Source organism: Panicum virgatum, chromosome 1K, assembly GCF_016808335.1.
Source record: "Panicum virgatum strain AP13 chromosome 1K, P.virgatum_v5, whole genome shotgun sequence".
NCBI lineage: Eukaryota > Viridiplantae > Streptophyta > Magnoliopsida > Poales > Poaceae > Panicum > Panicum virgatum.
In genome coordinates this window covers 21125972-21138643 of record NC_053136.1, presented here as the reverse complement: position 1 = coordinate 21138643, position 12672 = coordinate 21125972, and the positions used below count along the sequence as shown (strand labels likewise).

General features: G+C 44.7%; 1 protein-coding gene across 1 annotated transcript; it reads right to left on the bottom strand.

The window, feature by feature from the left end:
* Positions 1-7958: 7958 nt before the first annotated feature.
* On the bottom strand, positions 7959-10671 carry LOC120699255. The gene is made up of 2 exons (XM_039983186.1): positions 10289-10671; positions 7959-9245 (listed from the first exon to the last, which is right to left on the bottom strand). The coding sequence occupies exons 1-2, from the start codon at positions 10621-10623 to the stop codon at positions 8165-8167; spliced, it is 1416 nt and encodes a 471-aa protein (XP_039839120.1). The 5' UTR covers positions 10624-10671; the 3' UTR covers positions 7959-8164.
* Between the last annotated feature and the right edge of the window lie 2001 nt (positions 10672-12672).

Here is a 12672-nt window from a genome sequence, read left to right as displayed (position 1 = left end):
CCAACTATATTCCATGATTTATGGCCATTTAATGAGGATTAAAACATATAAAGAGCAAAACAGATCTAGAAATAACCAAACTGGTGCATTGAGGTTTATTTACCAAGTCTAACTCCTAGAAAAAGTTTCATGAATAGGAATGTAGTAGATCTATCACAAATAAACTGTGAAGCTTTCTAGTAGATTTACAAAAGTGAATGGTTTTCATCTAGTTCCAAGGATGCATTGGGGTTCAAACTTTTACCAGGTACTAGATCTAGCAAGAGGAACATTCTGGTAAAAAATTATTCAAAAACTATAAGGCAAACTCCTAGAACATTTATACTACATTTAAACTTGCATTTAACCTAGAGGGAAAACTATTCGGATTTAGCTAATGTGGCTGTTGAGAAAGTTGTAGCTTTTAGTTCAGAAAGTCCATCCCATTTGAGTTCGCATTTTTAGGATTTTTCTATGATTTTATATCGAATTTACAAATTCACAGTTTTGAATATAGGGGTTCATGTAACATTTGCACTTTGACCCTTGAAATCAAGTTTTAAAATTGCATTTGGGTCCTTGGGCTCGCCGGAGCCGAGCAGAGCGCTACTCGTCGGCGCTGTTCCGGCAATGGCCGGCCTCGACGGCGTGGGTTAGGTGGGGGAATGGATAGGGAAGAGCCTTGCGCACCTCTGGGTGATCGGAATCGAGGTTGGGGTGGCCGGAAGTGGCTCGTCGGCGGTGAGGGGCGGAGCTCGAGCTCGGTGGACGCCGGCGAGGGGGCTATAGTGGTTCTGGGCGTCGGTTCTTGGGCTCCTGAGCACCACCAGGCGACGAGGAAGGAAAGTACGGGGTCGAGGGAGGCAATGTGGGGTGGAGCAGGCGGTTCCACGGGAACCGGCGGCCTGCGGCGGGACTGAACTGTGGCGGCAGTGCTCCGTCGGCGAAGAGGTAGGGCGGTCCGGCTTGGGAGCTTCAGTAGTGGCTAGGAAAGGTAATAGCGTGGGCAGTTTGGGCAATGTGGGTCTGTAGAGGGCTGGCCACGGCGAGCTCGCTGGCGACAATGGCAATAGGGCGGGTGTGTCTGGGTGCGCGCGCAGGGGTGCTGCCCCTTTTATAGGCCTGGGCGAGGGGGAGGTCGTTCTGGGCGTGCTGCACAACGCTTGGGGAGGTTAATATGGCCGCAGCTTGGAAGGGCGTTGACGGCGAACGGCGATGGCGTCGGGGCTGCATGACGCACGGCTGGCGGCATGGCAGCCGGTCTAGGGATCCTGGGTGCGTGGCGAACTCTCACGCGGCCAGCTGGGATGGCCAGGAGGCAAACCGGGGAAGGAATCGGCTGAACCTAGGGCAGATTGCCGTTCCTGAGCACCGGCGGCATACGGCGCCATGAGGGAGAGCAGGTGGAAGGAGAGAGATAGAGTTAGGGCTATTTCTATGAATAGAGAAAAATCTAGGGACCCAACTATAAACTAAAATTTACTCCCTGTTCCTAGCCTTAAATGAAAAACTTTTGAATACCATTTTTTGTTCAGTTTTTCAAGATCTACAACTCTTGTTTCATGCAATTTTTCATTTGAGCTATGGTTTGCAAACTAATTTAAAATTGCAAACTTGTGCTAAAAAGGATGGATTTCTTTTTATTTTGGGCTGATTTGCAAAGGTCCACTACTAATATAGCACATGTCCCTAAATGTACTTTTTTCAGCTCAATTTATTTTTGTGGGTTGTTTTTAAAATGAAATTAACCCTCACACATTGTTCACTTGATTTTGTGCATTTAAATGTATATTTTGAATTCCCATTTAATCTTTCTTTGTTAATTTGCCTTTATGAGATTTTTCCTTGAACTTAAATTTTTTTATTTGTTTTCCAAAATTATTTATTTGGAATTTTAAACACCTAGGGTGTCACAGTATTGGTCACCTCGGGAGCTTGAGGGACCTCACAACTAGACACCCGACGAACGGCGGAGCCCCTTGCCTCCTCCTCCTCCTCCTCCTCCTCCTCCTCCTCCTCTTACGCTCCACCTCTACCTTCTCCTCATCACCAGAGTCATCGTGTGCAAAAGATACCTCCTCCTCGGACAAAGACAAAGACAACGACATAGCTACAGGTGATGATGACCTCGCTGCACCCTTCCCTCGACTCCTGATCCTCCCGGAGTCCTCAGATGCATCACACCCTCTTTGGTAAAGTGACGTTATCTTCCTCAAACCGCCCACCATCTTTGTTCAATCACCTGCAATTGAAAAGAGTAAACCAATCAACACAGATAAACAAGACGTACTTACGAAGAGATACAAAATAAACAAAACATTATTAGAAAATAACATAGTAGTACAAATAGTAAATTAATTAGTACGGAACATACATGTATTTTTGAAATAATCATCATGATCGGGATTAGATGGATCATAAGTTTCATCAACACTATCACATATGTCGATATAATCATGCCCGTGCTCTGATGGAGAAATGTTGTCATCACTATCATTGCCTAGATGTAATCTCTGAAGTAATTTTAAGTCCTTCACATTATGAACCTCATCTCAAGCGACCTCATCAACAACCCTTTCATTGTCTACTTTCATTCCGATCGCTTCGGTTAGGTCTATCTCAAAACTTCCTTGTAACACAACTTCTTGAAAGAACACTCTGTCATATGTGTTTGGGTCTATGTGTAATCTTCATTGTTTGGAATAGGTAATTTACCATGTGGAGATACCTTGTACACAACATCCCAACCCTTAAGACGGTCATAAGTTTGGCACGGGTATGAGAGATAGTAAACTTGTGGGGCCTGTTGAGTCACAATATAGACATCGTCTCCTATTAAGACGGGTGACTGTCAAATTTCGACTAGCCCAAGATTAGGGGTCTGTCTCACTACCTAAGGATCAAACTAATGGCATTTCAATATGACAGGATTAAGAGGTTTGCAACCATGAAATGTGAGTTCGTATATATCATTAATTCTTCCATAATACTCAACCTCATCAAGACCTGACGTAAAAACTCATCAAGGCCGACTCTACTCATGTCTTGTTGTGTGAACGCGATATCCATTAACATCATAGCCATTAAATGATCTAACCCTATCACTACAAGAAACCTAAAGACTTTCGGCGAAATTTAATTTCAGCAGCCAGAGGGTCACCCCCGAAAATACCTGTGTTATTTTCGGCGGCCGAAGTCCCTTGCTGCCGAAAATTATATAATTTTCGGTCGCCGAACCTCTGGCCGCCGAAAATTGTGTTATTTTCAGCAGCCGAAGTCCCTGGCCGTCGAAATTTGTGTTGTGCACTCAGTTAGCCACAGACCGGCTGGTTAGTCCAACTTTGTTGTACGATACTTACAGGCTGAATATGGGAAGGAGGCAGTTAGACGTCACTGCGAAGATTTTGACTGGAGAAAGGAACCCATCGACGGTAAGTTCTGTATGTCCATGGAATTTCCTAGTTGTGTTCGATAAACAATAGTACTAGTATCAACACTATGTCTAAATTTTGAAGGTACTCTATGTTCAATGGCATGATCGACTCGAGACAAGTTCTACCTCCAAGGCGATCTTCCTCGCAGAGTTGGGGCGGCAGTAGCAGCAGTCAGCACCGCACATCACAAGAGATGGAGATACAGAGGTTACAGGAAGTGCTTCGGCGGCGTGATGAATATCAAAAAGCACAAGAGCAGTACATGAAGGAGCATCAAGAGTACTGGTTCAGAGTTCAAGCGCAACAGCAGGAAGCGATTCAAGTGAGTATGAATGTCAACACCTTGCATTTCTATCTTTCACAGGACTTCATATTTGTGCGATGCATTTTGCAGGCAGTGTTCCAGCAACAGGGGCATAACATTGTCTTCCCGGAAATGCAACCGGATAGTCTGACGACCCAGGCTCTTCATGCGTCGCACCGCGTCGCCTCAAGCAGGGAAGACGAAGAGGGAAGAGCGCGAGGAGGACCCACACGGCATGAACTGGAGCCGGAGGTGGCGCACCGCACCATGCACCACTGTCGGAATCCCATGCTTGCCGGGTGCCCAAACCGCAAAAAGACTCGGCAAAGGCCACACGGCAAAAAAAAAATCGGCAAAGGGCTATTTGCCGAGATTTCTTTTTAGCACTTGTTAAAGTCTTCGCCGAGTGCAAAAAATTCTCGGCAAAGAAAAATTTTAGAAAAATAAAATCTGTTTTCAAAATAAGAAACAAAAATATTTTAATTCGGGCAGCATCGCATCGCGTCGCCTCAAGCAAGGAAGATGAAGAGGGAAGAGCGCGTGGAGGACCCACACGGCACGAACCGGAGCCAGTCGGAGGTGGCGCACCGCACCATGCTCACCACTACCGGAATCCGCTGGGTCATTTCAGATACCATAGTTTGGAGAATAATAAGAATTCTCATAGGCTTTGATCCGTCTGAGGGCTGAGTGGCAGCCTCGACCCGAGCGGAAGTGCGATGTGTCTGGAAACTCAGGATCTTAAATGGATTCGGGTTCCATTCTGATCGGCCGAGTGCCAAAAGCCGCAAAAACACTCGGCAAAGGCAAACGCCACAGCAAAAAAAAAATAGTCGGCAAAGGGCTATTTGCCGAGTGTTCTTTTCAGCACTCGTCAAAATCTTTGCCGACTGCTAAAAAATACTCGGCAAAGAAAAATTTTAGAAAAATAAAATTCTGTTTTTAAAAATAAGAAACAAAACTATTTTAATTCGGGGAGGACCCCACCAGCCAGCAACAGCCTACCTCCACATTTTTTGCAAGTCGCAGCATTCTTTCTCACGCTTTGCCGCTGGTGGGATTTTTATCCACAACCTCAACTTCGCGTGTTACCTCCTCTTACCACTACACCATACTAGTCTTTTTGTCAAATTATGTTACTAGTTTGTTTCATTCTATACTCGGCCTATATTAAAATAACTATTTGAGGCCCTAAATGATTTCAAATGAAAATGTTTTAAGCTACAAAGTTTCATAACTTTTTGGGATCTACAACTTTGATGTTTTGATCTTTTCCATCCGAGGTCATTTGTAAAATTTGAATTTAAAATTTGAGAAATTCAAACTCAATTTTGGGAGCCTAAATGAATTCAAATAAAAAATTTGTGAACTGTAAAGTTTGATAACTTCTTGAGATCTACAACTTTGATGTTCTGAGTTTTTCTATCCGAGGTTATTTGCAAAATTTGAGATCTACAAATTTGACTTGATTCAAAAAATTATATGAAATGCATTTAATTAATGAAATATAGCAATCAAATATAAAAATATACCAAAATTTAATATGGATTCCCGCATATTGTGCCGGGAGAGTAAAAAAAGTTTGAAGGGTAGAAAATAAAAAATATAATTTCTTTACCGAGTGAAAAAACACTCGAGTGTTTGTTCCTAATGTTTTTCTCGCACGACACTCGGCATAGAGGCTCTTTGCCGAGTGCCCGAAAAATTACACTCGGCAAAGCATTTGGCACTCGGCAAAGAGCTGGTTTCTCATAGTGATGACGCTATGGGTGGCCTCCTCCAAGTGCAAGATCCCTATCACCTCGACTGAAGGGAAGGTGGCGGGGACCGGGGGTACCACATCCTCCTGGGTGAGGTCGATCTCGACGTGGCTTGGGGGGGCGTGGAGGAGGAGACTGCGCATGTCGCTGGGGTGCAGTTCGGCTGAGATCAGGCCGGAGCAAGTCGAATGAGATTAGGACGAAGCAGATTGGAGCGCGCCCCGCGGTGGGGGAGACAGGCGCGGTGCGGCGGGGCAACCGGATAGGAAGATGGAACGTTGAGAACGGAGCGGATCGACGACCGGCCGGGGATGGAGGGAGAGGGATGGCGCCGGGTGATTTTTTTGTTTTTGAACCAGACGGAGTGAGAGGGATGGCGTCAGAGCGGAGACGGCGACGTACAAAAGACGAAGGGACGAAGGACGAAAGACTAAACAAAAGGCCACCGTCTTTTTTATAGTAGAGATAAAGTTAGAGATAGAGGCTGATGTAGCCATCATTGTTAAGCAGTAGCGTCTCGATTGCCTGTGGAGAGCCACAATGCTACGAATTAGGCCACCATCATGGTTAAGCAGTCCCCGGAGTTGTTCAGGAGTTCTGGTATTGGTTCTTCTCTAGCTCTCTTATGTAATTCTGGATCATTTTTAATAGATTTAAACTATAGTTATTGATATCTGCTCGATTTATATTCTGAGTATTTAGACATGTACTTCTTGATTAGGTTGCGTTATCGCTAAATGCTTGCATTACGTTATCGCCCTGTGCTTGCGATGGTTAGCATATTAGCTTTAGAATTCTGGCAACTGCTCCAGTATTCATATGTTTGCTCTAGTATAATGTCTGTCCATCCGGAGGGTGCGGACTCCACGCGGGATGCTAGAGTATCGATTACTAATGTAGATGTGGTGTCTAGACTAGTTATGTGTTGCTAGATGTCGCCCTTTCCTATAGTTTGTAGAGGTAGCCGGTAGGTGGTAATAGCCCTGCTCGTGCCCAGTAATCCTCCATGTTCGGATTGGGGGTAGGAGGTGCATAAAACCATATGGTGTGGTCAGGTCGTCCAGCTAGTAGCGGTCTCCCTGTTATACCAGTTTAATCTTATGTTGATCTAGCCATAAGATAGCATAGATATAGCTAGCCTAGTACATTTGACTCGAGCTACTATCTTTTTCCTTTCTCCCTGCCTATAGAATATATTTAGAGTTGAGTGTAACTTGTGTGCCTATAGAATATATTTAGAGTTGAGTGTAACTTGTGTGTCACAGTACCTCCTATCCAATCATTTATCTTACCCCTGTTTATGTATTTGAATATCCAATCTAGATTAGTTCATTAACTAGCTTATGTACTTCATATCGCCGCCTTCCCAGCGGAAATATAAATGACACCTCAGTATACACTCGGGTAAAATGCTACAGCGGTATTCCGTGCGCTTGCTGATTCGTTCGTAGTTCATGAAATACCTGCCACTCCCCTAGGCGTCTGCGGGCATCATCGTTGGCGATCAGAGGTGGCGATGGTAGTCACCAACAGCGCTCACTGGGGCCTAGGTGTAGGGCCGGGGTGAGGGGCGACTTAGGGAGAGAAGGGAGTGGGGTGACGGCTGGTGGGTGAGAAACCGAGGATAGAATTTTCGGGTTATATACATAGGATTGCTAAGTGGGCTTCTATTGGCTGATTGTTTCGGGTGTTGATGGAGCTCCGTGGTTAGAATTTAGAATATGCCCCAAATATGAAGTATTTCAGGTATCGGAATCCGTAAATCCGCGGATAAAAATTAGAACCCAAACCTGAAACCAGCAGACCCGAAATCCATAGATATCCGCCTGGCACCCGCCCTGCTGCCTTCCCTAGGTGGGATGGATATGGACCACGGCAACCGGCTGCAGCGGGCGCATGTGCAACTCCAGGCCCGAGCGGTATGGTTGCTGTGCGCCTCGGATGCACTTGGCTCTTGGCGGGATGGATGCGGAGCACACGGCAGAAAGGACCAGGCGCACGGCGGGCTGGATGGGGTCGCTGCCGCTTGAATCAGGCGGCGGTGCGCTAGCATGGCCGAGGGGCATGGCTGTTGCAGTGTTGCGTGCATTGGATGCGCTCAGCTCTTGGCAGGATGGCTGAGCACGAAGGCCAGGACCAGGAGTGCGGAGCCTGGACGTGCCTGCAGGGCTGAGGGTCATGACTGCTTTGCGCCTCTGCTCTTGGCAGGATGGATGCGGAGCGCGGCAGCCTGGACCAGGAGCTTAGCGAGAATGTGATTCTGCCTCACGCCGCAGAGAGTTTCCTAATGCTTCTGGCCGATGTCTTCAAATGCCGTGAGCAGATCCTAACTTGCGCTGCAATGGTCTCGGATGATGGTCGCACATCCGAGTGGTACGTGTAGCATTACTTGCAAAAAAAAGAGGCCTAACCCGCATTGCATTTCTACTGATGTAGCCATCATTCGTAAGTAGTAGCGCCTCGGTTCTTGGTCCCCACAAATGTGAAAAGTAGTGAAATCATTCTTAATAATCCAACAAACCGTCTCCCCTTAACAAGTTAAGGAAAGTATTATTACAAAGTACAACACATAATAGCGCACACGCAACATAAAACACATCAAATAAAAGCACACGGTAGATCCCATCATACTGGCAACATGCAAAGGGCTTCTCAGATTGCATTATTGAGTTGTCTTCTCAGATCTTCTATTCGTTGATCTGCGTCTCGAAACCATAGCTGTTGACTCCACGGTAGATCCCATCATGCATCTTCGTAACAACTATCTCTCCGGTTGTTAACATATCCTCCTGGATGTATGAGAAGGGAATTTCACATGTTCCCTCTGTTGCCACCACTCGAACTGTCCTCTTGCTGTGTGCAGGGACCTCAATTTCTTCTTCATTTGATTGCTGTTCAGTGTGAGATTGAGTTTCTCCCCAGGTGTATGATCCACTAAACTCACTTGAGATCTCAACTGATGTCTCTGCAATTGCTGGAACCCCAGCTTTGATGGTGGTTGTCACACCAAGCTTCCAGGAGACATTTGAATCCCATCTCCTCTCCGTCGTTACACTGTAAGATATGGTTAGCTTACTCTTGTGGGGCCTACTTGTGCTGTTAGCAATTGTTTTAGTGTAAAAAGTGCGGGGCTTGAGGTCGTGAATATTGACATCTTTGAGGCGGTACTCAACGCCATAGATCTTTCGAGATAGGACAGTTTCATGCAGCTCTAGCTGTGCCTCCCTTGTGATGGTAGGAACCGCAGCGTTGAGGCAACTCGTCTTGCCTTCGGTGGTCAACCTCTTGCAGTAGTTGTTGTTGCCGAGGTTCTGAAGTGCGCATTTGCCGCCCCCAAGCAAGAGCGCTCGGAACACCGTGTCAGGATTCCTACTGGTGGTGTCATCGGAGTCTCCCCAGATCCAGTTGGGGCTGCGCCTCCAGAACTTACCATAGTGACTCGAGTATATGCGGATGGTGCCATCGCTGTTTGTGTGAATGATGTTTCTCACCGTTGGATCAGCAATGTCATCCGACGAAAACTCCAAGTAGTTGAGGTTCCATTCAACCTTCCTCGCCCTGAGGTACATGCCATTGTCACCCTTGAAACAAACGTATTTGGGCAGTAGCATTTGTCCTTCTAGATTGATGACACTAAACGTGTAGGCATCTTCTTCATCTGGTTTATCTTTGTTTCCTAGCAGCAAGGAGCCAGCTCTGAGGGTCTTTTCGGTTGGATGAGCATCGGCGCGCATGTAAACACTTCTTTTGAGCCTGGCGTGCTCCAAGCTGCCGTAAAAAAAAATATATATCTAGCGTCAGATTCTTCTACAAAGCTTTCATATGCCACCATAAGCAACAATATGAAACTTTCCTTTGCTTCAAAAAATATGAAAGTTTCCTTTGTAGGGATTACATCAATTTAACTACCAACATGTATAACCCTCATGTTAACTGTGTCTTTCTTTCTTTCTTTTTTGTGCTAAGCCTACACATACTAATAGAAATCTTGTTTTTTTTTCCGGAGTCCATTTATGATTAATTTTATTCACATATATATATTTTTACTATGTCATGGCATCTGAAAAAAAACATGTATACTTGTTTATTACAAAACTTAGCGTTATTGCCATATGTACCAATATACTAAAACATCATGGAGAAAGTGCCAATTAAATAATGAAGTCCATTAAAAATGACATGTCTTACCAGCAAAAAAAGATGACATGTCTGTGCTTATGTCATCAGTGTATAGTTTGTCCACTTGTAAATGTGAAAAATATACCTAATAATTCAATATATGACAGAATATCCACAAATATATGAGTTACAGTTGCTACTGGGGTTGCTGTTCCAAGAATCATTATATTTATTATCCGTGGTATTATGCCAATCTGATGAGTTAAGAATATAGCCTTCAGAAACAGGGAAATGTCCGTTAAATTCCAGTGTGACGAAACGGCGTAATTATAGCTATCACCTTGAGCACATATTTTCCTTTATCTTGCAAGAGCTCTACATGCACATATAATTAATCCCTCCTAAAAAGGATATGTGAAGCCAAGCAAATCAAAATTGTTTCTTGGTTCCTGTAATCAACTTCTTTGCAATATTTTGTGACAACAATTACACACATGGATTGACCTTGAAATAGTTTCACATATATACGTGCTCCCTCCATATTTGTTTTGTTGACCTCAACACAGAAAAGTCAGTGCAAAATTAGTTCAGTTCATCAGCTGTGGGGACGTCAACAATTTCAATGATGACGTAGTACTTGGCACAAGTTATGGCATATATGAGCGAGTAGTCAAATGGAAAGCCATACGTACTTGACATCATCGACGTGAACACTGCTGGGTTCATGCCGGAGCACCGTGCAAGAAGGATCTGATAGGTCCTCTTGGGGCTCATTTGCATCACCCATGAGGCACCACTGCTGGTTAACCTCACGGGCGACCCAGTACTTGTTGTTGTAGCAGCATCTGATGTGAACGTGGCCGTCGTGCTCCCTGGACAGCTCTGCACGAAACCTAGTGTAGGGACTGAGGACATCTTCCCCACTCACCTCAAGGATTTTCTCTTTCTCAGGCGAGTAGCGCAAGTATTTGCCATTAATCTTAGACTTAAGAGCAAAGCACCCGCCGGTCACTAAAGGAGATGACATTCTCTCTCTATCTCTGTGGGTTGTCTCTCGTGTTGTGTGCGTGTTTCGCCTTGCTTTGAAGCCGCTGTTCTTCCATGTATTTATAGCATGCCCGGGTGACTTGTTACGAAGGAAGAATGCAACTTCTACTACATCTCTGCGGGGTGAAGTTCTGTGCGTGCAACTTTCACCTCTGTTAAAACATCATTCACACATGTGTTTACCCTTGAAAGGTAGCAATCATAATTAATGCCATGCATTCTCTCAAGAATTTTCACTCTCATTAAGGACCTACTTGGTTCTAATATCTTTAATAGTTATCTAGTTGGTCAGTCTCAATGCACAATTTCATGGCACAGTTACCAAAACTGGGAACTAGGAAACTATGCCAGGTGAGTCATCCCATGGAACTCCCTCATTCTCTCTCCTCGCCATGCCAGTAAAATTGATGATGTGACATAGAATTTAATGTCATGAAACACTTCATGAAACTTCCATTGCTAAGGGTACACGGCAAAACCTGAAATGCACACGGCACACGGCAAACTCCAGAAAAAGACTGAGAAATATACCAAGTACCACGTACAGTATGTGGATAGCAGAAAAAGTTGGGAGGGCAGAATCAAAAAATTTCCAAAAACTTTTCCCTGTGCTTGACATGAGGCATATGACAAATACAAACGGTAAAAAATTTGGTTTGCCGAGTGACTGCCTTAGCACACAGCAAATGCTAACAGCAGTTGGCCGGACATTACTAGTGCTGATATTTGTCATGTTCCTGGCGTCAGGTACTCGACAAATAGCGTATTTTGCCATGTGTTAGATATTTGTCGTGTGTGTTCTTATCCTGCACATGGCAAATGTTGTGTGTTTTGTTTTTGCTGTGTGTTCCTCAGCGGTGCATGGCAAACCGCCTCTTTGCCATATGCCTGATATAGTGCGCACAGCAAAGCAGTAACCACACGGCAAATGTGCTGTTTCCGGGAGTGCTATTAGGGGTCCGTTTGGATCCGCCAGCTAAACTTTAAGTTTAGGCGGTGGATCCAAACAGAAGTAGCTAAAACCCAGCCGAACTTTAGCTAGGGGTCAAAAAGTGCACTATTCCTGTAGCTTGTTGAACTCAGCTAAAACTAGCTAAAGCGTGTTTAAAGACGAAATTGCCCCTCCTCAAATCAATGAAGCCATCATCCTCTATTTTCTATTATTTCCATCAGCGGTAATATGGTCCATTATCTTCAATTAGCTGGACGATGCAAGCACCCCCAACCGAAGTTGATGAGCTAGCTAAACTTTAGGTAGAATGGATTCAAACAGGCCCTAGCTGGTTAACTATGTGAGGGTGGCTAAAGGTGCTTGGTTCTTTAGCAGCTGATTAACAACTATCTGAATAGAACCACAGGCCCTAAATAGAGTGGCCTCAATATAACTTTTCCTCTAAAATAGATGGATGACAAATTTGCAAAAAGAAATTCATGTCAAAGCCATTCGGCCCGTAGAACCGAGTTATAATTTCATGATGTAAAAAAAAATGAGAGAAGTGCAAGCTGAAGAGTATCGTCAGTTGAAAATGTCATGTTCCGTATACTCCCTCTATTCTCAAATGTATGACGGAGGACAACCAAATTAGTTCATTTTTGAACTAAATGACTTGTCCTAAACTTCATACATTTATGAATGGAGGTAGTATGTTGAAAAGTAAAAGAAATCAAAGGTATAGGGGTGGGGCCGGGGGTGCTGAACCTCTTCTGATGTGGTTGGGCATTGAGTGCAGAATGCAGACGCAGAAGGGACCAGGGCAACAGGTGGGGGGTCATTTGAGGGCATCCGCAATGGTTAGCTAAATAGCTAACGAGATCTGATGTGGTAATAAAAAAGTAGGGAAGAGAGTAGTTACTAGCGATGAGCAAATAACTTATCTATTTCACGTAGCTCAAGAATGTGTGAGAGGAGCGTGTGGGTCCAAATAGTATTTTCTTTTATCTCTCACCTACACATAAGCAGACTACGTAGCTTGTACAAGCTATTACCATTGCCGTCCTCTTGAGTGCTGTCAATTTCTGACGTGCCCCC